The sequence below is a fragment of the Gossypium raimondii genome, chromosome 11, assembly GCF_025698545.1.
Source record: "Gossypium raimondii isolate GPD5lz chromosome 11, ASM2569854v1, whole genome shotgun sequence".
NCBI lineage: Eukaryota > Viridiplantae > Streptophyta > Magnoliopsida > Malvales > Malvaceae > Gossypium > Gossypium raimondii.
The window spans coordinates 62,283,549-62,308,355 of record NC_068575.1 but is presented as its reverse complement, the minus strand read 5'-3'; the positions used below and the strand labels follow the sequence as shown (position 1 = coordinate 62,308,355).

At 32.7% G+C, this 24,807-nt stretch overlaps 5 protein-coding genes across 5 annotated transcripts; 1 reads left to right on the top strand and 4 right to left on the bottom strand.

Annotated features, from left to right (window-relative positions):
* Positions 1 to 360: 360 nt before the first annotated feature.
* LOC105785102 (cell division cycle 20.2, cofactor of APC complex) lies at positions 361 to 2,837 on the top strand. Its single transcript, XM_052623723.1, has 5 exons — positions 361 to 857; positions 1,013 to 1,288; positions 1,376 to 1,645; positions 1,728 to 2,550; positions 2,627 to 2,837. Exons 1-4 carry the CDS (start codon positions 759 to 761, stop codon positions 2,448 to 2,450), a joined length of 1,368 nt encoding a protein of 455 aa, XP_052479683.1. The 5' UTR covers positions 361 to 758; the 3' UTR covers positions 2,451 to 2,550; positions 2,627 to 2,837.
* On the bottom strand, positions 2,783 to 5,653 carry LOC105801786 (silicon efflux transporter LSI2). Its single transcript, XM_012633077.2, has 3 exons — positions 4,400 to 5,653; positions 3,857 to 4,046; positions 2,783 to 3,189 (listed from the first exon to the last, which is right to left on the bottom strand). Exons 1-3 carry the CDS (start codon positions 5,384 to 5,386, stop codon positions 2,924 to 2,926), a joined length of 1,443 nt encoding a protein of 480 aa, XP_012488531.1. The 5' UTR covers positions 5,387 to 5,653; the 3' UTR covers positions 2,783 to 2,923.
* Positions 5,654 to 10,460: 4,807 nt separating this feature from the next.
* Positions 10,461 to 13,337, bottom strand: LOC105801789 (silicon efflux transporter LSI2). The gene is made up of 3 exons (XM_012633080.2): positions 12,072 to 13,337; positions 11,787 to 11,976; positions 10,461 to 10,903 (listed from the first exon to the last, which is right to left on the bottom strand). Exons 1-3 carry the CDS (start codon positions 13,311 to 13,313, stop codon positions 10,641 to 10,643), a joined length of 1,695 nt encoding a protein of 564 aa, XP_012488534.1. The 5' UTR covers positions 13,314 to 13,337; the 3' UTR covers positions 10,461 to 10,640.
* A 6,591-nt stretch (positions 13,338 to 19,928) lies between these two features.
* On the bottom strand, positions 19,929 to 21,300 carry LOC105800879 (cell division cycle 20.2, cofactor of APC complex-like). The gene is made up of 2 exons (XM_012632250.2): positions 20,959 to 21,300; positions 19,929 to 20,873 (listed from the first exon to the last, which is right to left on the bottom strand). The coding sequence occupies exons 1-2, from the start codon at positions 21,298 to 21,300 to the stop codon at positions 20,151 to 20,153; spliced, it is 1,065 nt and encodes a 354-aa protein (XP_012487704.2). The 3' UTR covers positions 19,929 to 20,150.
* A 110-nt stretch (positions 21,301 to 21,410) lies between these two features.
* Positions 21,411 to 24,155, bottom strand: LOC105801790 (silicon efflux transporter LSI2). The gene is given in 5 exon segments (XM_012633082.2): positions 21,411 to 21,673; positions 22,610 to 22,799; positions 22,893 to 23,536; positions 23,539 to 23,622; positions 23,625 to 24,155. Coding segments are annotated over 5 exon segments (1,524 nt in total). The 5' UTR covers positions 23,968 to 24,155.
* Positions 24,156 to 24,807: the final 652 nt, after the last annotated feature.

The window sequence follows — 24,807 nt, the reverse complement described above, 5'->3', positions numbered from 1 at the left end:
TATCACTTATATTTTAGACGAGTTATCTTATTTGTATTTCTAGTAATGATTTTCCTATAAACTTTCATTTTTAGCTTCGGCCCCAAAGATGTCAAGGCTAATCTATCCAAGTTAAATTTGTATCAGTGCAAGTACAAAATTTCTATAAGAATTTTTGAAAAAAAAAGACCAATATCAACATTAGTCGATATCGAAGTTAACATAGTGTCAACTCATTATATTCTAAAGATGTCGAGGTCTAAATTCCAGGAAAAAAACATAATATTTTAAAAAATAACAAAATTTTAAAAAAACTATATTTGAGAAAAAAAAATACCTGTTTAAAAGATAAAAAATAGCCGTTTCCCTTCCAAAATAAACCCTAAATATTTCAAGAAATAGCCGTTGCGCCTTCCATAAGAAAACCTAGATTAGAAAAGTACTCGAAATACAAAGACCTCTGCTTATTATCGGCGTTCACTATATAAACTCCATCGATTCCTCCATTAATCTTCAATTAATTCTCGCCCCAACGTCTCCATCTCCTCTCGCATCGCATCTCTTTAATCTTTTTTTTTCTCTGTCTATAACATTTTCCATTTGATTTTGATTTTGTTTATTGTTTTTTCTTTGAAATTTTGAGATTGAATTTTGCAGGTTCTGGGTTATTATTATATATATTGGATTTTGCTTAACTATTTTTTGCAGGATCTTAAATAGTTTTATTGCTTTCTGTTTCTTTCTCTTTTATTATATATATATTTGGATACTTTGATATTATGGATGCAGGATCTTTGAATTCTTTTTCAAACTTGAAGGGTCAATCTAGATGCCCACTTCAAGAACAGCTTCTCTTCAGAAAGAATTCTAAAGAAAATGTAAATATTTCTTCTTATTTTATTAAATTTTAATGATTGCAAATCTGGAGTTTCTTTGTTTTTGATTCATCACAAAAGAACAGCTTTGAATTAATTGATAAATTAGAGTTTGTAAAGACATTGAAATTGAATGTGCTTTTATTGTTATTGTTTAGATGGATAGATTCATACCAAACCGTTCAGCAATGGACTTTGATTATGCACATTACATGCTGACCGATGGAAGGAAGATAAAAGAGAACCAAACAGTCTGTTCACCTGCCAGGGAGGCCTACAGGAAGCAGCTGGCTGAGACTTTGAACATGAACCGTACCCGAATCTTGGCTTTCAAGAACAAGCCACCGGCACCTGTCGAACTCTTCCCTTCCGAGCACTCAACCACTTCAGTTCATCCGACCAAATCCGCAAAGCCGAGAAGACACATTCCCCAGGTAAGTAGAGCACTATATGGATATTTTGGTTAGTTCAGAAATTCTGGTTCAACCGACTCTAATATGATGCGATTTTCAATTCTTCAGAGCTCTGAGAGAACATTGGACGCTCCTGATCTCGTTGACGATTTTTACCTGAACTTATTGGATTGGGGCAGCAGCAATGTACTAGCTATAGCACTCGGAAACACTGTGTATCTGTGGGATGCTTCAGATAGTTCTACTTCAGAACTTGTCACTGTTGATGATGAAAATGGACCAGTAACAAGTGTGAGTTGGGCTCCTGATGGTCGGCATATTGCCATCGGCTTAAACAATTCTGAAGTACAACTATGGGATTCAGCTTCCAACCGACAGGTTTTGTAGACTTATTTGCAGCCTGTCCGTTTTGTTCTTCCAACGTTTACTCTGATACTAATCTTTCTGTTTGTTGCTGCAGCTGCGTACTCTGAGAGAATGTCATAGATCAAGAGTGGGTTCAATGGCATGGAACAATCACATCCTCACGACAGGAGGAATGGATGGTCAGATTGTTAACAACGATGTGAGAATTAGATCCCATGTTGTCGAAACTTACAGAGGACATCAGCAAGAGGTTTGTGGGCTGAAATGGTCGGCTTCCGGGCAACAACTAGCCAGTGGAGGCAATGATAATGTTGTTCACATATGGGATAGGTCCATGGCATCTTCAAATTCACCAACTCAATGGCTACACAGGTTGGAGGAGCATACCTCAGCTGTCAAAGCCCTTACCTGGTGCCCTTTCCAGAGCAATTTGCTGGCCACAGGTGGAGGTGGCGGAGATCGAACCATCAAGTTTTGGAACACACACACTGGTGCATGCTTGAATTCAGTTGACACCGGCTCTCAGGTTTGCTCATTGCTGTGGAGCAAGAATGAGAGGGAGCTATTGAGTTCTCATGGATTTACTCAGAACCAATTAACTCTTTGGAAATATCCATCGATGGTGAAGATGGCAGAGCTAACTGGCCACACGTCTAGAGTACTTTACATGGCTCAAAGCCCTGATGGGTGCACCGTGGCATCAGCTGCAGGGGATGAGACACTAAGATTCTGGAATGTTTTTGGGGTCCCAGAAGTGGCTAAAACTGCTCCGAAAGTGAACCGTGAGCCATTCTCTCATTTGAACCGTATCCGGTGATACTAGGAGATGGTGCCTGATGCTGTCCCTGTAGTCCCTAACTCTACCATAGATGGTCCAGTTGTAGTTCCTTCTAAACCAGCTTCAAGTTATCCAAAAGGTAATCAGTTGCTCTAACTTTTCACTTCTCCAACTTACACCCGAGTCCAAGTAATATATGTCTTTATTTTGAGCAGATGATGGAGATTTACTTCATCTGGAGCAATCGCCACTATGGAAGGCAACAATGGATTTTGTACATTTTTTTAGGGGTTTTGGACATCAATTGATCAATTGTTTCTTCAAGCTATTATGTTGTCAATTGTAACTCTTATGAAATTGAGATAGGTTCATTTGACATGAATATCAATGACAAATATATATAAATAAAGAATATTAATATCCAAACTTGGACTTAGTTCAATTGATACATACAACACTCCTAGTAAGGTGATATTTAACAAATTCAATGATCAAATTTTAAATGCTGTGTACTATGATTTTAAGAGCAACAAGCCAATGGCAGTGACTAAAAGGGTGGAGGGGACTCCAAATTTGAGATGGTTCCAAAAGGTTAGAGTGTAACCCAGATCCGGAACACGGCTAGCTTGTTCACACACTATCAAGTTGGCTGCCGATCCCAACAACGACAGGTTCCCAGCCACTGTGCTCACCCAAGCCAAAATCAGCCATGCTTTCTTCTCGTAGGCTGTTGATATCAATGCTGCAGATGCCGCCATTCTTGCCCCAAGCAACAGAACTGACACAGGAGAAACATGCTTCAAATAATGATTCGAAACAAACAAAAAGTTCATCACATCATATTGTTTTCTTTGAGCTCCTTGAAGGGTTTGTCACCCGCAAGTATGCCTTTCTTAGTTCGAGCCGATGACTGACAACACAAGCACCGATTGGACTAGGTAGCTTGAGTTAGTGATCCTTGGTTTGAACCAAAAGACAAATCCTTGAAAGGCTAATGAGTAAAGAGTTCCCATATGTTCCAAATATGATACATTTCTAATGCTCAAAAACTCACATTAAATAAGGGGTAAAAGAATCATGTTTGTTCCCTCTACTAAAAAAATAGGCAAATTAGTCCATGTATATTATTAGATCAAAGAGAAAATTGGTTTTTCTGTTAAAAATTTCATTCATTTCTACTATTAAAAACTGATCATTGTGTCAGCGTGGCATGTCATGTTTCACTGTCTAGTTATTTCGTTAAGCATACTGGTTTTTAATAATACAAATAGATAAAAATTGTAATAGAAATGACAAATTTGCTTTTTGGTCTAATAGATAAGGAATAATTTCTCCCATTTTTTAAGTAGAGGGGCCAAAATGCAATAAATTCCTAGTACAAAAGCCTCTATAATACTTTTACCTAAAAGAAGGCCGAGCACATAAAAGAGAAAAAATCAACATACCAGTAGGCACATTTGAGACCAAATTTGACAGTACAAGAATAACAAGTGCAAGAACTGCTATTCCACTGATTTCATCAATCTTTGCATAAGGTTCCATTAATTCCCATAAAGCACTAGGGATTCCAGTTTTATTAAACCCTTGGACTGTCACAAACATCCCACAGAAGAATATTAGAAGAGAGTAGGATACCTGTTTACAAAAAACGAAGAAATTAAAACCCCAAACAAGCAATTAACACAAAGAACAATAATAAGTGTCAATATTGAGTAAAAGTACCATGGAGGTTATTGTATCAAGAGTTAGATTGTATTTTGCCCCCTCTACTTAAAAATGGGCAAATTAGTTTCTACATATTAACAGTTTTTAAGAGTAGAAATTGATGGAATTTTTAGCAAGAAATAGTAGAAATGAATAACAGGAAAGATTAGTTTACATTTTTATCTAATATACAAAGATTTGCAAGTAAATGAGTTAAAATACAATTTAACTTCTAGTACAGGACCTTCATGGTACTTTTACCTCAATACTGTTGTTTTCTTTACCTTCTCCAAGCATGGGACAGCATCTTTGAAATCAAGAATCATTAAAGCAAGGGCTGCAGTAATGGCAGTCCCTGACATATTAAAGCCCATAAGCAAAGACACCAACATTCCAACAACAACAATATAAACACATGATTTCCATAGTTTTTGGTTCCTATGGTCCCAATAAGCACCATTTAAAGACCAAGGAACCTCGGCCGCGCCCATTGCTTGCTTCGAGTTAACTCGGTTTCTAAGACTTTCATGATGATGAACTGAGTCCACATTTGTGGTTTCCACATGTGACATTGTAGCTGGTGAAAATTGGTGATCAACACCATCACCATTAAATGCTACAGTTGAATCTTGTTGACCTTTCTTAACAGATAACAAGTCACCATACATGAAAATGAGCAACAAAGCATTACATACAAGTCCCAACACAGTAGCAGGGAGAATCCCAATTAAGAATTCACCAAAAGAAACCCCACTTTGAGTAGCTATCACTAAATTTTGAGGGTTACCAATAGGTGTTGCAGTGGATCCAATATTAGCACTTGAAGCAAGTGCAAGCAAAAATGGCTGTGGTGGGAGATTATTTTGCCTTGCAATTTTCAATACAAACTCAGTTAATACCATACAAGATGTATCATTAGTGAACAAAGCACTTGAAATAGCTGAAATTAAACAGATCCTACAAATCAAATCCTTTGCACCTTTGCTTTTCCATGTTAATAACTTACCCAAATACTTAAACGCATCGGCTCTTTCGAGGTATCCACTTACCACCATTGTTCCAAAGAGAAGAACAAGGATTGAAAGATCAATGGCTTGATATGCTTGATCGACGGTTAAGATTTGAAAAATGACCATTAAAATACCTCCTAATAAAGACCCGGCAGCTCTTCCAATAGGTAATAATGGAACAGTGGGGAAAACTGCTAATACCCAGAAGATTGAAAAGGCAACTGAACCTAGAATCAGTTTCACATAAGCTGCCATAGCCATCTTTAAGCTAAAAAAAGATCAGAGAAAAACCATAGAAATCTCCAAATCAAAGAAACTGCAAGGTTTAATTTGATGGGTTTTATCAACTTTAAACAAAGCCGTTGAATTGAAACTACATGAACTATAAATCCCTTTACTGGAATTCAGCTTTTACACTGAGAAATGAGAATATGATCCCACATGTATTTTAGCAATTTAGCCTGCCTCTCATCTTTCCATCCTGGATAAGATCCAGCTATTCGTTGATTTTGTGTTATTTTTTTAATGAATTGATAATATTAGTATGGAATACAAATTACTTTCAATAATTGTATATAAAGATGATATCTATTTCACATATATTAATAATTTAAATTTGATATAAAAATATCATGAGGCTCATGTATTAAGAGTTAGATTTTATTTTATTTTGTTTTTTTAAAGAACAGTTAAATTAATTACTATAGGTTAGATTAAAGAAATTAATATATAAATATTAAACACTTTGTAAAAAAGAAAGAGGGTTATTTTGTAATTTGTCATAGTTGAATATACAAAAATTATTACCGATTAAGTGATTGTTAAAATTTAATTAATAAAATATTTTCTCAAGGATTGGTAAGGGTTTCGAAGTTGCAAGCCAATTAATGTGGAAAGGGAAGGTTTAACAACTGCCATGTATGAGGGTTTCAAATGTGAAAATTTTGGATAAAAGTATTATAGTGTATGTATTAAGAGTTGAATTATATTTTGTTTTATTTTTTTTTTAAAATGTAAATTAATTTTTATCGTTGGATCAAAAATAAATTAAAAATTTCATCAATTTCTATTGGTAGCTATGTCAACTTTTAACTGTAAAATGAATGAAATTTTAATGAAAATGACCAGTTTACTTTTTGATCTAATGTATAAAACTGATTTACATATTTTTTAGAAAAAGGGCAAAGTATAATATAACTCCTAATAAAGGACTTTTATGATTTTTTACCCATATTTATGGTATTATATTTTTGTAATCATGTTTATGATCGAGGCGAAGTCGAATAATTTTTAGGGGCGAATGAAATTTTAATTTTTATAGTCTATATTTTATAATTTTAAAGTATTAAATTAAATCTTTATAATTTTAAGGGTTAAAATTTTAAAAGATTTAGAAGGTCTAAATAGCAAATTTCCATAATCGCCTCTGTTTATGGTTTTAATTAATAAGGGTTTGAAATGTGACAATCTCATTTCACTAATTTAATGGGTATTCTACTCACGTCATGAGTGCAATTATTCATGGCACAGATCAGATTTGGACTTTAATAAGCAACTGGGAAACTTAATATAATTTTATTGGAAACTTACTAATAGAGATATTAAACTATTTGGATGGACCTTAATGAATGAAGATTCTAACCATCCAATAAATAAATAAATACTGCTAAAAGGAAAACAATATAAAATTCTGTTAATAATAGCGACCTATGTACTAAGAGTTTGGTTATATTTTGTCTTCTCTACTCAAAAAATAGGTAAATTAATTTTTGTATGTTAAATCAAAAGCAAATTAAAATTTTCATCCATTTGTACAAGGCATAGTTTTAAACAGTAGAAATGGAAGAAATTTTTAACACAAGAATTAATTTACTATTTGATCTAATATATAGGGACTAATTTGCTCATTTTTTGAGTTGAAAGAATAAAATACAATACAACTCTTAATATAGAGACCTCCATTATGCTTTTATCGATTCATTTCTTGTTAGTTATTACTAGGTGTATGCACATGGTTATACATGCACAAACAAAATCAAAGTTTCAAATAAAGATTTAATAGATAATTAAAATTATCGTAAATGTAACAGCCCAATTCTGGGCCTAGTCGGAATAGTGGTTTCGGGACCACAAATCCGACGAGGGAAAATATGGTTATTATTATATTTTTATGGTCTAAAATTTCACGGAAAATTTTCGTAAAAATTTCGTTCGAAAATTTCGACGTTTGGGCACTCAATTTAGTCAAAAGGACTAAATTGTAAATAGTGCAAAAGTTGAGTTCTACATCTTAGGGGTGTCTAATTGTTATGAAATTTTAAATTGGAGGTATTTATGTGGTAATTAGACCATTAGTTAGTTGATGGACAAAAATAGACATAAGAAATGGGTGAAATAGATTTTTTTTTAAATGGGGGCATTTTAGTCATTTGGTTATTAAATAGAATTAAATGGGAAAAAGATGGCAAAATATGCTCATCTTCTTCATGGTGAACGAAATCAGCAAGGGGGAAGCCATATTTAGGGTTTTTAAGCTTTCAAGCTCCATAGTAAGTGATTCTAAGCCCGTTTTAATATTCTTCGTATTTTGGAGTCCGTAACTTGGTTTAGCTTATTCTACCATTAATTCGTGTTAGGGTTCATATTTGGAAAAATATCCATAGGTGAAATGTGTTTATTTTGCTGTTTTATGGTGGAATATGAAGCTAGAGATTATGTTAAACAACTTTTGCTAAGCAATTTTAAGCGAAAACGGGTAAATAGACATAATCGGTAAAAATAATTAATATTCAAAAGTATGTGTTGGAGTGGGAATTTGATGTTGCCATAGAAGGGAAAAATGTTCAGCATGTTATAAAACTTAAGAATAAGTGATGAAGTTTAATTTCGAGCTTGGGGACAAAAGTGTAATTATGCAAAAGTTTGGGGAAAAATTGTAATTTTCAAAAGTTGGGTGGTGGATTATTTTAATAAATGTGAATAATAAACGAGTTAAATTTGCTATTATAGATCAAGAAAGACGTGAAGAGTATATCAAGCGGGAAAAGAAAAGATAGTGGAGTAAAGTGCAAAATTACGATATTTTGCACGAGGTAAGTAAACACGTGACTTAATGTATTATTTTGATATTATTTGATATATGTTGAGATTTATTTGGAATTAAAATAAATTTTGGCAATATCCTAAAAATGTTGTTAAATCGGAAAGGTGATAAAGGGTTGCAATATATGGGTTATGGGTTGAACACTCGGAATAAGCGGAGTATGTTGTATATAAAAGGGTTGCTGTGTGCTGATTCCCGATTTATGGGTGGTGCTATGTGCGTGATCCACCATATCTTTGAAATGTGAAAGGGGTTGCTATGTCTTGATTCCCAGGGGTTGCTAAGTCTTGATTCCCGATTTCATTGGTGGTGCTAAGTCGATATCCACCATATCTTTAAAATGAAAGGGGGTTGCTATGTGCTGATTCCCCCGAGGGGTTGCTAAGTGCTGATTCCCGATTCATTGGTGGTGCTAAGTGCGATATCCACCATATCTTTGAAATAAAAGGGGTTGCTATGTCTTTGATTCCCAGGGGTTGCTAAGTCTTGATTCCCGATTCGATTGGTGGTGCTAAGTCGGGATCCACCAATAACGGCTAACATTCAGTGTTCAACGAAAAGTGTGGAAGATGAATATTGCCATATGGTGGAAAATTTTATGGGGTAAATATTGAGTTGAATACTAAATCGACCCATGTATGAGATGGGAGAAAATATCAAAAAGCATAAAAGGAACGATTTAATTATAAACTGTGTTGAACAACAGCAATTGGGTAACTTTGAAAAATCACCATAAATGGTGGAAAATGAATGAGAAGCTGAATAATATATGAAATTGAAGTTGAATGTATCTATTCTCATATGAAAGAAATAGAATAAGCAAAGGAGTTGTATTTTGGAGATATCTGAATTTTACTGAAACAGGGCTGGATTGATTTCGAGATCCCTGTTCTAACTTTGGAAAATTACCAAAATTGAAAAAAATAATTATGGCATGAAATTTATATCCCTGGAATCCTTATTGAGTCTATTTTATTAGAAACAAGCGAAACCATTTTAAAATTTTGTACAGAGAGTTAAGTGAATTTTAGTGAGTAAGGGTCAGAACCGTTGGGCAGTGAAACAGGGGAAGGTTTAATGAATAAACTGTACTAATTGGCTGGGTGAAAAATTCTGAAATTTTTATGGTGAAATGGTATATGAGTCTAGTTTCAGGGAAAATTTACGGAACTCAATTTGGAGCCCTGTAGCTCCAGATAAAAATAAATTAGCGACTATGACGCAGAAAAACAGCTTGCTGGAAATTGCCTAAACAATAAAGTTATTCATGAATAAGTTTATATTTTGGTGTAGTTATGGGAGTAATTACTTATTTATCATGTGTTTACTTACTAAGCTATATGCTTACTCGATTTTATTTTTCTCTTGGTTATAGTGACTTCCAACAACTCGGAAATTGGAACGAAGTCAGACAATCATCTACACTATCCTTCACATTTGGGGTATTTTACTACTAGTGTTCCGAAATTTTATGGCATGTATAGACAATTTATGTAATGTGGGATCATCATGTAAATATATGTTATGATTCCCTTTTAAATGTAGTGTTTATTAATAGTTAAACTATATGTGTGTTTATACAAATAAAATTGGTTGGTATATTGGAATGTGTTCTAAATTTGCAGGAGGTTTAAGCAAAAATAAGTAGGAATGCTGTCGAAATTTTTTAAAAATTTAGTAATACCTCATACTCTGTTCCGGTAAGGAATACGGGTAAGGGGTGTTACAGTAAATATTGAGATTTGAATATTAAACTTATATTGAAATTATTGGATTAACTTTGAGTTTAAGATCCTAAAATATTTTTTTTAATAATAAAAAACCTCACCGTTCTTGATTAAGTGAATGTCATGGATTCTCAAATTAGTCTCTTCCTTAGTTGAGTTTCAATTCAATTGTAAAATTACTAATAATTTATTATTTTAATTATATTCTTATCTTTTTATATTTTATATAAAATCAACAACTTTATTATCTTAATTTTATCATTTCATCTAAAGCTACATTTAATTTTTTACGTATTGCTTTTATAAAATTGATGAGAAAAAAATTCTATCTACATAGTAAGTTGTGTCCAAATCTAATTTATAATGGTTAAAATATGTTTTCTTTTCATAAATTTAAAATTTAGTCATTGTATTTTTCATTTTCGAATTTAGTTTTTATTAAATTAGTTAGTGTGACATTTTGAAAATTTTAAAAATATCATTTGTCAGCAATATAACTCAAAAATGACATTGTAATAACTTGAATTTAATAAAATAATTTTAACAGTGTTATGAGTTATACCTAAATTTTAAATTAAATTCCTAAAAATAAAGTACAAGGACTAAATTTTAAATTTACAAAAGAGTACAGATGTTATGACATATTTTAACCAATTTATAATTAATTCTGTTTATGTTGTAATAATCATCTAATAAGTGTCAAACCAATTGCAGTGACTATAAGCGTAGAAGGAACTCCAAATTTAAGGTGATTCCAGAAAGACAATGTGTAGCCAAGATGTGGTGCTCGACGAGCTTGCTCACATACTATCAAGTTCGCCGCCGATCCCAACAACGACAGGTTTCCGGCTACCGTGCTCACCCATGCTAATATCAACCATGCTTTCTTCTCTTCACTTGCTGATATCGCAGCGGCTGATGCCGCCACTCTCCCTCCAAGCAACAGAACTAAAGAACATACATATATATTAGCTGTTAGTTACTGTACTTTGACAACATTTTATAAAATATGCTGTTAGTTGATGTAGTTTATAAAATTTAAGATTTAGTGTGTACTTTAAAACTTAAACATTAAGTCTTACTATTTTATCAATCATTAAAATTATAAGTATTTTTTATTAAAATTTGTCGATTGACATGATGATTTGACTGCTTTCATGTAATATGAATATGATTGACGAGAAATAAACATGTTATGTTAGTAAATTTTGATTAAAATTACTAGAGAATACAATGATTGGTCTAAAATTATTAAATAAAAAAAAAGGTACAAGGATTGAATTGTTTTTACTTTTAAGTATAGGGATTAAATCTCAAATTTTGTCTGAATATATGACTAACATCAAAATTTGTCCAAATTTATATAAAAAATCTGTAATCTTGTAGGCAATAAATTTAATAATATATATATATATATGTGTTTTTTAGGGGAGATTGATTCTTTCCTAAGAAGTCCTCGAAAATGTCGTTCATTCAGAGTCGATGAACCTCTTAACAGGTCGGTATTATTCTTAGGTCAAGCCGAAGTTTTATCTCATGACTCTATGGAAAGTTTGAGTTCTTGAGGTTGTTTCAAGAGATGATAAGTTCACAAGAATACTTATGATAAGTGACCATAAACCACGCAAGTTCCAATCTAACAAGACATTTCTACTCTATGAACCTATTGTCTCTTCAGACAATCTCAATCACTTGAACTCTCTTCAAATCAAAGACAAGACCTTAACTTAACCTGAGGACAATATCAATCCATTAAGGAATCGATCAAATTCCGGATAAACGAGACTCCAAATATTTCTCCATTCTAAAAAAAAGTTAGAATATATTTTACCGGTTGGTACGTTGGAAGCCACATTGGAGAGGAGAAGAATAACGACAGCTAAAACTGCAATCCCGGAAACACGATCGACCTTGGCATGGGGTTCCATAAAGTTCCAAAGAGTACTTGGAATCCCAGTTTTATTGAACCCTTCCACCGTAATAAACATTCCACAGAAGAAAAGCAAAAGCGAATACGATACCTGCTCATACAAAAAAACAAGCAAACCTTTTTTAATCATTCAAAAAAAAAAAAATCAAAACTTAAAATCCCACTCTGCAATCTTAATTCAGAAACCTTTTCCAAGCAAGGCCTTGCATCCTTAAAATCAAGAACAACAAGTGCCAATGATGCTGTAATGGCTGTCCATGACATATTCAAACCCATAAGCAAAGCAACCAACATCCCAATAGTGACTAAATAAACACATAATTTCCACATCTTGTTCTTCCAATGCTCTGTTTTTGATTCTTTTTCCTCTGAAAATTGAGCCGGCGATGATATATCATTTGAATCAATCGAACCACAAGGTGACCTCTGGATTTCAAGTTGATCGCCCGAGTTGACTCGGTTCCTAAGGCTGTCAAGGTGAGTTGCTAAACTTCCATTAATGTTATTAGGAGAGCTCTGAACATGATCCATTGAATTCGAAGCTGAAATATGTGACATTGTGGCCGGCGAAAACCGATGTGAACTCACATCATCTTCACCCACGATTTCACCAGTCCCATCTTCTTCATCTTTATGAACAGATAACAATCTCCAATACATAATTATAAGTATCAAAGCATTCACCGACACACCAACCAGCATTGCCGGCAAAACCCCAACAAGAAAATCCCCAAAAGAAATCTTACTTTGAACAGCAATCACCAAATTCTGTGGATTCCCAATCGGAGTAGCCGAAGAACCTATATTAGCACTCGAAGCAAGTGCTAACAAAAATGGGTGAGGAGGCAAATTATGTTGCCTTGCAATTTTCAATACAAACTCGGTTAATATCACACAAGAAGTATCATTAGTGAAAAAAGCACTTGAAATCGCAGAAACCAAACAGATTCTACAGATTAAATCCTTAGCTCCTTTACTTTTCCATGAAAGCAATTTACCTAAATACTTAAACATATCGGCTCTTTCGAGATAAATACTAACGACCATGGTGCCGAATAAAAGACCCAAGATGGGTAGATCAATGGCGGCATAAGCTTCATCTGGGGTTATTACTCTGAATAAAACCATAAGCATGGCACCGAGTAAAGACCCGGCGGTTCTTCCGATTGGTAGAAGTGGGACGGCAGGGAAAACAGCTAATACCCAGAAGATTGCAAAGGCTATTGAGCCGAGAACCACTTTGTATGTAGCGGCTAACGCCATTGTTGTTCTGGTCTTAAACCTTCGACTTTTTTTTCTTTTTTTTTTCTTTCGATCATGCAGGATTATAATCTTAAAAACATTTATAAGAAAGTAAACGAAGAAAAGAACAAAGACTTGCCGCTTTACAATTAAATTAAAATAGTTATGGTCATTGTTTGTTTGCATGTGAACGCCTTTAATTCGATGAGAGATTTGGGTCAGTAGTTTTAAGTTTCTCGAGTTTTTAGAGGTTCTTATACAACTGCGACGAATCCTGTATGATTTCATTTTTCATGGCCGTGGCCGTGTGTGTAATTTATTGAATTATTTGAAAATTTTTTATTTAAGTTATTAGGTTATTAAATTTATTTTTTTAAAAACATCTGGTTAAGAAACTTTAAGTGACAATAAATACGATAGGCTAGTGATCATCAAAGAGTAGAAGAATTCCAAAATGAAGAAAATTGTTATTTTATTATTTTATAATTTTTAAAATTAAATAATCAAAATATAAACGAATCATTATATAATGTAATTGATAATTCATGCATAGATGAGGTGTATATATTTTTGTGGTTTTTATGAAGTGTGTAGGTTTTGATGATGCAAGTTACAACCCTACCATATACTAACAAATGTACCGTAGTAGGAAAATATTAATATTTTAGATTAAATATAAAACTTTTAAAAATTGATTAATAAATTTTTCAAAAAAGACAAATACCATTAATGAAAAAACCAGGAAGGGTTGGAGCCAATAATTCAATGTTTAGGAACAACGATGGACTGGGACCATCTTACATTTTCCATACAGCCAAGACCTAACTCTTGGGACCAAAACAGCGACCAGTTTTGGTATTCTTATTACTATATTTGGCCTTATTCGAAAACATTCATAATTTATTTAATTCTTTTAAACATGCAATCATAATAATTCCTTTTTTAATTAAAATTAACGAAAATTTTTGAAATTTTATTTTTCTATAATTTAGTGTTGGCGAAAATTTAATTTTTCTAATAAAATAATAATTTGATAATTAAATGGTTTTAAGTATTTCTATTTGTTAGACTAAACATGTTACGTTTACTTGTAATAATAGTTATCATTGTATTTAATTATAGTCGATAATGAAATGATAATAAAAATTGACATTTGTTTATTAAATTTTGAAAATTCAGAGAAACCGACCCTAATAGCTATGACAATTTTTTCATAAGGTGTGGTGTTTTGACGTGGACAGCATGCTATAATTAATCCAGAAAGTCAACAACTATGTTTTCATTATTATATTTTAAAAATTATTTGTATTTAATTATGCAACTATTTATCTAATTTAATATATAAATTAATTTTTTTAAGGTTCTCAAATATAAATTTATGCATGATCAATATACAGGCAAATGACCAAAAAAAGCCTTTTTTTTTTAAATTACTAAAATGGGCCAATTAGCTAATTATTTACCTGAATGGTCCATTTTTCGCGAAATCGCGTCCACGTCAGCGCGATTTACTGACGTGGACACAAATAGCTCCCTCTAGGACGCGATTTGCTGACGTGGCATGAACAGTTTATTTGTTGAGCTTGGAAAACTTTGAAAGGCCATAACTTTTCGCTCGGTTGTCCGATTGAGACGATTTTTTTTATTTCGAATAACTTTTCGAGATCTACGTTTCGTCAAAAAAGATCCTTTTTGCCCCTAAATTTCGATTTTTTCGGTTCAAAATTGAATTTTGAAACATTCAAATCATTATTTTTCTTATTTATTCGGAGTAAACACCGGATTTTTTTTACAGAATTGTTGTATTATTTCTTCTGATTTGACACATGTATGGAATAGGTCTGATAAATCGTTAGAACGTAAGTAATATAATTAAGATAATAACAGTATTTTTATAATATATTAATTAATTAGTTTAGCTTAGTTGGTTAAGATGCTTGCTCTTTTCCCTTAGTACCTTGGTTCAAATCTTGTTAGTAACAATTTTGAATCTTTTGAATCTTTTGAATCAATCAACTCTTCAATATTACATCAATAACATCAAGTACAAAATTCAATTTTGAACCGAAAAAATCAAAATTTAGGGGTAAAAAATGATCTTTTTTGATGAAAAGTGCGGGCAGTTTGTCAGCGCGTAGATCTCGAAAATTTATTCGAAATAAAAAAAATCGTCTCAATCGGACAACCGAGCGAAAAGTTATGGCCTTTCAAAGTTTTCCGAGCTAAAAAACATAAACTGTTAATGCCACGTAAGCAAATCGCGCTGACGTGGACGCGATTTCCTGGCGCGTACCCTGACATCGCGCTGACGTGGACGCGATTTCGCGAAAAATGGACCATTCCGGTAAATAATTAGCTAATTAGCCCATTACGGTAATTTAAAAAGAAATGGCTTTTTTTGGTCATTTGCCCTCAATATACCATATCATAAATAAATTAATGAAAAACTAAGTATTAAATTTAAAATCAAAATTTGTTATTTTTTATTTACTAAAATGTGTATATTTTTACAAACTCTAAAACTATTTTCTTTTTTATTTCCATTTTCTATTTTGGAATTGGACCGCCATTAATAAAGAATTGCAAAATATTATATTTGGTTAAATGAATTAACAACTCGTCAAATATTTATAAGCAAAATGCTGTCTTCTTACGTATCAATTAATCATAATTCATGTTTAAAATCATTTCATTAATATAACAAATATTTAAAAGATTTTGGTACAATGTGATAATTTTGGAAACGATATATATCGACTAACCCTAAATATGAATTATAAAATGGTTATAAATAATATAAAAATTAAATTTTTCACTGATTTTAGTGTCATGAATTAATCGAGTACTAACTCAATTGAGTAATAAATAATAACAAAAATAATCACCCAAATTTTTATAATTTTCGATATTTATATTTTACTATTCAACCAAATTACTAAAACCCACAACTGAAAATTCTAGAGTGCAAGAAATATGAAAAATTAACTAAACAATGTTTACATAGAAGAAATAATGTTAGGAATTCAAAATTATAACTGTTATTTCTTTTAAAATAAGATTTAGTATCTAAATTGATAATGGTGTTATTTTTAATACATATAAATCTCAACTAATAATATTTTGGTTAAATTTTATTATTAAGTGCCTATATTTTGCAAAATATTGATTTAGCCTCTCTAAAATTTGGTCAATTTTAGTCGTTATATTTTTTAAATTTCAAAATTCCAATCTTTATAAAAGTCATTTCCAAATTAGGCTCCGTTTGTTTGCAAGTAAAATATTTTTCGAAAAATGATTTACTTTTCTGGTGTTTGGATGAATCTGTGTAAAATATTTCCTGTTGTTTGGCAGATTTCCTGAAAATATTTTCCGGAAAAGCTGTTTTTACATATATTAATAAATTTATATACATATTAATAAATTTATATTTTAAATTATTTTACATATATTGCAATGATTTATTTATAAATAAATATTTGATCACTACAAAAAGATGCAAGATTTTCATAAGATCACATATATGACTAAAAGTTACCATGACTAAAGTGCATACATACATATCAAGCTAATTATAATTGCATTAATAATTTTTGAGAAATTAAGCTACTTTCTTTGTAATTTTAATAATTTTTGAGAAATTATAAGCTACTTTCTTTGTACCAATACTTCAATAAATATTAATATATACAATATTTTAGATCAATTTATAATTTTACATGCATGACAAGTACAAGTATATTAATGAATTCAATGGTTAGTTCGTTAAAATATTAATCATATCAGTATTAGTTTTAAATATATTATTTTAATTATTTTCGGTATCACGTAATCAAAATATATTTTAATTAAACATTGCATATTCTTGGGCATATAAACTTTGCTATCAAAATGGAACCCAATGGAACTGATTGTAAAGTATAAATTTTTTATTAAAAGTTAGATACATAAAAACAGATGTGGCGACAGAGGATGTCAAGTATTTTTGCCTCCCTCACAAATAGAAAAAATAATTATTCTTTAATTTATAAAAATTGAAAGCTATAAAAATAGTACAATAATAAAATTATATTATAATGTTTGCAAAATTTTATAACTCAATTTTGGTCCCTCCATAAAATTAATCTTTCTTCATATTTCATAGTCTAAAATTCATCAATAAATATATTTTCCTACTAGATAAACATCCAACAAAACATTTCAGATAAATATTCATCAATAAAAATAACCCCTATGCAACGTCACTGGAGCTTATGGATATTCATGAGGCATGGTTAGATTCTTTTCAAAACATTGAATAGTCAATTTTTCGATTGTTTAACCTCTAACGTCCAACAGATAGGTTCATTTTTTCTTCCAAGTAACTTTTCAATCTTCAACTAACTGGCATTTATATGTATAAACCATCACAGAACTTATTAGAGCACCTTTTCGCTCCCTAGCTACAGAATTACTGCATGCAGCAAGACAAATTCATCAACAAATATATTCATCTCTTCCCCTCATATATGAGGATCAATTTTTTATGTTATATTCATAAGTGTCTTACAGATTGCAATAAATGATTTTCAATCCTAACTTTATAGATTAGTGATCCTAAAATTTATCCTGACTTTATAACGGGTAGCAAGTGGCACATGTTTACAATCAACTAGAAATTCTAAGCAATACCCAATGCTCTGAATCACACAATAACTTCACTAACTCAATAATCAAAAGCTACAGAGAATTAAGATCAATTAGATATTTACGTAATAGCACTATAATAGTTTACTTAAGGCACTTTCCAGTAAAACCCAAATGAATGTTAAATCATGATTGAACCACCAATTCAATTTACCTTTTATTTAAATAAGTTTCTAAACTGTGTAACTCCTTTATGTAAATCACCTCTCATGCATCAAAACAAAAATTGCTACCAAGGCTGTTTGCCCATCTCTGGGCACAAATTTAATAAAACAAACATATTAGAATCAGAATCAAAATCATGAATCAGAGATTGATAAAGCTTAAAACATAATCAGGGTTTATGTGTGGAAAAACCTTTTACAACCATATCATTAACACATTATGACTTAAGATAGAATCATAATTCAAAAAAATTAGCCCAACAAATAAATTTCAGCAAAATAACCAAACTCGAGCAGAAGAACACTGCCATTTATTTTACTATACCTCCAGCTGAGCAACAAACTAAAAATATATATCAATTAAATATCAATCTCATTGAGATTGTACATCGACAACTTGAACTAGCTTTGTTGAGTTGCAAGGACTCTCATTTCCCGATTGTACACCAGGTTAATGCATTTGAGGTTTACTGTTCTTAAAATAAAACAAGGAGAGGCATAATATATCTACATTTAAAATAATAAATTCATGATCCAATTAACTATTCTAAACGAAATAATGATTACAATTAATGCAAGTAATTCAACCAAGAACCATAAGGAGAAGCAAGCAGGGTGAAACCCATAATTAGAAAAAGTACCCAATAATCCATTAAATGAAATGTATAGAAGGAGAATGCACGGAGAAATACAATTTATTACAAGAAAAACTAAATATTTGTTTGAGATCACATGTCTATTATATTTGGAACATATGTCCCAACTCCCAACAGTATATACATGTATATACATGGCTCATGTTATTACTGTAATAAAAAACTGAAAAACATATATGTGAATGTATGTATGTATGTAATGTATGCTGCCCTTTCAAAATATTCCCCAATTTAAATCCAAGCCAAGATTGAAATGAACAAAATCCCTGACTAATCAACAAAATCTAGTTTCATCAAATAAAATGCTTTATTTAACACACTAAAGCCAGTTGAAGCTAAAAAATTACCAATTTTTAATTCCTCAAGTTTACATCTCAATCCTACTTCATTTGTCGAACCTCAGCAATCGAACAAAATAAAAAATAAAATACTAATACAAATATGCAGAAACCCCTAACAATTAAATCCTAGAGCTTGCAAACAAGAATGTGAGTAGAAATCTACCTTCGATGAATCGCGAGAAGCGGTGACGATTCAAGCTGTAATTTTTTAGCAACCTAACGAGAAGAGGTGAACCAACATGCATTACAAATCTGCCATTAGAAGAGAACCAGCATGAGCATAAATAAGAAAGAAGATAGTGATATACCTGTGGCTGCTAATTTTTTAAGGTTTCTTCAAAATACAGACTTGACGATGGTCGACCGACAGAGATGACAAGGCCAACGAACAGAGATGAGGAGGAACGGCGGAGGCTGATGGATAGAGAGGAAGGGAGAACCACTGTGATGAGAGTGAAGAGAAGGGAATGGAAAATGTCTTACGGATTCCAAATCGGTAAGACGTTTTCCGGAAATTGGGAATTGATTTACTCGTGTTTTGGAGAATGTTTTCCTTTAGGAATTCATTTTCCACCAAACAAATGCCGGAAAATCCGGAAAATGTTTTCCGAAAAACATTTTCCACCAAACAAGCGGACCCTTGGTCTTTATATACATGGCATATCACATACTACTTACTACTATTGGGTTGTTTTTGTCAACCATGTTAACTTTTAACAGTAAAAGTAACATAAATTTTTTAACAGAAAGGGTAATTTGTTCTTTGATCTAATGTAGATAGATTAATTTGTCTATTTTTAATATAAGGGTTAAAATACAATCTAACATCTAGTACATAAGCCTCCGTAATATTATTATCAAAATTGATCAATTCCAAAATTATAAAAACTAGAATAAACCAAATATATAGAGACTAAAATTCATAATTTTCATAAAGCTCATATAATAATAGTAGAATTTAACCTAAGAATTTCTTTCATTTATCCAATTCAATATGTGAGCAGATTAAAAATTCAAGAGTAGGAAACAATTTCAATAAGGAGCTGAAAATATAATGTAGACGGGGATGAACAATTTATCCCACTATCCCTAACATTACTCTACACATGCCATCAGAGGAAAAACTTTACAAAACAAAGAATCCAACGGCACCGCCACTACTCCTAGTCTTTTTCTTCATCACCGGATACGGTTCAACTGAGAGAATGGCTCACGGTTCACTTTCGGAGCAGTTTTAGCCACTTCTGGAACCCCAAAAACATTCCAGAATCTTAGAGTCTCATCCCCTGCTGCTGATGCCACTGTGCACCCACCAGGGCTTTGAGCCATGTAAAGTACTCTACATATATGACCCGTTAGCTCTGCCATCTTCACCATCGATGGATATTTCCAAAGAGTTAATTGATTCTGAGTAAACCCATGGGAACTCAATAGCTCCCTCTCATTCTTGCTCCATAGTAATGAGCAAACCTGGGAGCCGGTATCAACTGAATTCAAGCATGCACCAGTATGTGTGTTCCAAAATTTTATGGTGCGATCGCCGCCACCTCCACCTGTGGCCAGCAAGTTGCTCTGGAAAGGGCACCAGGCAAGGGCTTTGACAGCTGAGGTATGCTCCTCCAACCTGTGTAGCCATTGAGTTAGTGAATTTGAAGATGCCATGGACCTATCCCATATGTGAACAACATTATCATTGCCTCCGCTGGCTAGTTGTTGCCTGGAAGCCGACCATTTCAGCCCGCAAACCTCTTGCTGGTGGCCTCTGTAAGTTTCAACAACATGGGATCTAATTCTCACATCGTTGTTAACAATCTGACCATCCATTCCTCCTGTTGTGGGAATGTGATTGTTCCATTCCATTGAACCCACTCTTGATCTGTGACAACCTCTCAGAGTACGCAGCTGCAGCAACAAAGGGAAAAATTTAAAAATGGAGGAACAATAAGAAGAAGCTGCAAAATGTTCGGCAAAGACTTTAATATGGAACCTGTCGGTTGGCAGTCGAATCCCATGGTAGTACTTCGGAATTGTTCAAGCCAATGGCAATATGCCGACCATCAGGAGCCCAATTCACACTTGTTACTGGTCCCTTTTCGTCATCAACGGTGACAAGTTCTGAAGTAGAACTATCTGAAGCATCCCACAGATACACAGTGTTCCCGAGTGCTATTGCTAGTACATTGCTGCTGCCCCACTCCAATAAATTCAGGTAAAAATCGTCGACGAGATCAGGAGCATCCAATGTTCTCTCAGAGCTCAGAAGAATTGAAAATCGCATCATATTAGAGTCTGTTGAACCAAAATTCTCTGAACTAACCAAAGTATCCATATCGTGCTGTACTTACCTGGGGAATATGTCTTCTAGGCTTTAAGGATTTGGTCGGATGCTTATGACATATTTTAAACAATTTATAATTAATTCTGTTTATGTTGTAATAATCATCTAATAAGTGTCAAACCAATTGCAGTGACTATAAGCGTAGAAGGAACTCCAAATTTAAGGTGATTCCAGAAAGACAATGTGTAGCCAAGATGTGGTACTCGACGAGCTTGCTCACATACTATCAAGTTCGCCGCCGATCCCAACAACGACAGGTTTCCGGCTACCGTGCTCACCCATGCTAATATCAGCCATGCTTTCTTCTCTTCACTTGCTGATATCGCCGCGGCTGATGCCGCCACTCTCCCTCCAAGCAACAGAACTGAAGAACATACATATATATTTGTGCCAAGAGAAACTGTTAGTTACTCTACTTAGACAAAATTTTATAAAATATGCTGTTAGTTGATGTAGTTTATAAAATTTAAGATTTAGTGTAGTTTAAAGCTTAAACATCAAGTCATACTATTTTTTGTTCAATCATTAAAATTATAAGTATTTTTTATCAAAATTTGTCAATTTGACATGATGATTTGATTGTCTTCATGTAACATGAATATGATTGACGAGAAGTAAACATGTTATATTAGCAAATTTTAATTAAAATTACTGACGAAGACAATGATTGGTCTAAAATTATTAAATAAAAAAGGTATGAGGATTGAATTGTTTTTATTTTGAAGTATAGGGATTAAATTTCAAATTTGTCAAAATATAGGACTAACATCAAAATTTGTCCAAATTTATATAAAAATCTGTAATCTTGTAGGCAATAAATTTAATAATAAAATTTTTTTTTTGAGAATTGGTACGACTCAATTGAATCGAATTGAAAAATTTAATAATATATATATGTGTTTTTTTTAGGGGAAATTGTGTGTGTGTGTTTTAGGGGAGATGTCGTTCATTCAGAGTCGATAAACCTCTTAACAGATCGGTATTATTTCTAGGTCAAGCCGAAGTTTTATCTCATGACTCTATGGAGAGTTTGAGTTCCTGAGGTTGTTTTAAGAGACGATAAGTTCACAAAGCGAGAACACCTATAATAAATGACCATAATCCATACATGGTCCAATCTGACAAGACGTTTCTACTCTGTGAACTTACTGCCTCTTTAGACAATCTCAATCACTTGGATTCTCTTTAAATCAGAAACAAGAAATTAACTTGACCTGAGGATAATATCGATCCATTAAAGGATCGATCAAATTTCGGATAAACAAGACTTCAAATATTTCTCCATTCTAATATATTTTACCGGTTGGTACGTTGGAAGCCACATTGGAGAGGAGAAGAATAACGGCAGCTAAAACCGCAATCCCGGAAACACGATCGACATTGGCATGGGGTTCCATAAAGTTCCAAAGAGTACTTGGAATCCCAGTTTTATTGAACCCTTCCACCGTAATAAACATTCCACAGAAGAAAAGCAAAAGCGAATACGATACCTGTTCATACAAAAAAACAAGCAAACCTTTTTTAATCATTCAAAAAAAAAAATCAAAACTTAAAATCCCACTCTGTAATCTTAATTCAGAAACCTTTTCCAAGCAAGGCCTTGCATCCTTAAAATCAAGAACAACAAGTGCCAATGATGCTGTAATGGCTGTCCATGACATATTCAAACCCATAAGCAAAGCAACCAACATCCCAATAGTGACTAAATAAACACATAATTTCCACATCTTGTTCTTCCAATGCTCTGTTTTTGATTCTTTTTCCTCTGAAAATTGAGCCGGCGATGATATATCATTTGAATCAATCGAACCACAAGGTGACCTCTGGATTTCAAGTTGATCGCCCGAGTTGACTCGGTTCCTAAGGCTGTCAAGGTGAGTTGCTAAACTTCCATTAATGCTATTAGGAGAGCTCTGAACATGATCCATTGAATTCGAAGCTGAAATATGTGACATTGTGGCCGGCGAAAACCGATGTGAACTCACATCATCTTCACCCACTATTTCACCAGTCCCATCTTCTTCATCTTTATGAACAGATAACAATCTCCAATACATAATTATAAGTATCAAAGCATTCACCGACCCACCAACCAGCATTGCCGGCAAAACCCCAACAAGAAAATCCCCAAAAGAAATCTTACTTTGAACAGCAATCACCAAATTCTGTGGATTCCCAATCGGAGTAGCCGAAGAACCTATATTAGCACTCGAAGCAAGTGCTAACAAAATGGGTGAGGAGGCAAATTATGTTGCCTTGCAATTTTCAATACAAACTCGGTTAATATCACACAAGAAGTATCATTAGTGAAAAAGCACTTGAAATCGCAGAAACCAAACAGATTCTACAGATTAAATCCTTAGCTCCTTTACTTTTCCATGAAAGCAATTTACCTAAATACTTAAACATATCGGCTCTTTCGAGATAAATACTAACGACCATGGTGCCGAATAAAAGACCCAAGATTGGTAGATCAATGGCGGCATAAGCTTCATCTGGGGTTATTACTCTGAATAAAACCATAAGCATGGCACCGAGTAAAGACCCGGCGGTTCTTCCGATTGGTAGAAGTGGGACGGCAGGGAAAACAGCTAATACCCAGAAGATTGCAAAGGCTATTGAGCCGAGAACCACTTTGTATGTAGCGGCTAACGCCATTGTTGTTCTGGTCTTAAACCTTCAACTTTTTTTTCTTTTTTTCTTTTTTTCTTTCGATCATGCAAGATTATAATCTTAAAAACATTTATAAGAAAGTAAACGAAGAAAAGAACAAAGACTTGCTGCATTACGATGAAATTAAAATAGTTATGGTGATTGTTTGTCTGCATGTGAACGCCTTCAATTCGACGAGAGATTTGGATCACTAGTTTTAAGTTTCATGAGTTTTTAGAGGTTCTTATACAACTGCGACGAATCCTGTATGATTTTCATGGCCGTGGCCACCACGTACTTTTTTTTTCTCCTAAATTTATACGGATTCGATTAATAGTGTTAAATTCATCTTTGTAATTTTAAAAATTATAAAATGTTATTGAATTATTTAAAATTTTTTTGTTTAAGTTATCGGGTTATTAAGTTTTTTTTTTTTAAAAAAACTCTAGTTGATTTGGTGAGTTAGTACCCATAAAAAAGTAGAAAAATCCTAAGTCAATTCGACACTGTTAGTATCCATAAAAAAGTAGAACAATCATAAGTCAATTCGACAGTTAGTGTCGGAAATTAGTGAAAAAAACTGTTTAAATTTTGAGTAGTAAATTTATAAGGTTCAAAACTGTTTTGTAAAAGAAATTAAATTGTAGAAAATAATATCATTTAATAACGATTTTAATATTCCAATAACTTTAATATTTCTAAATAATTTAGTAATTATTTTATAATTTTATAATTTTTAAAATTAAATAATCAAAACGTACACGATAACCCTTACATATTAATTAACAAGTCGAACCATTGTACGATGGATTTGATAATTCATTCATAGATGAGGTGTATATATTT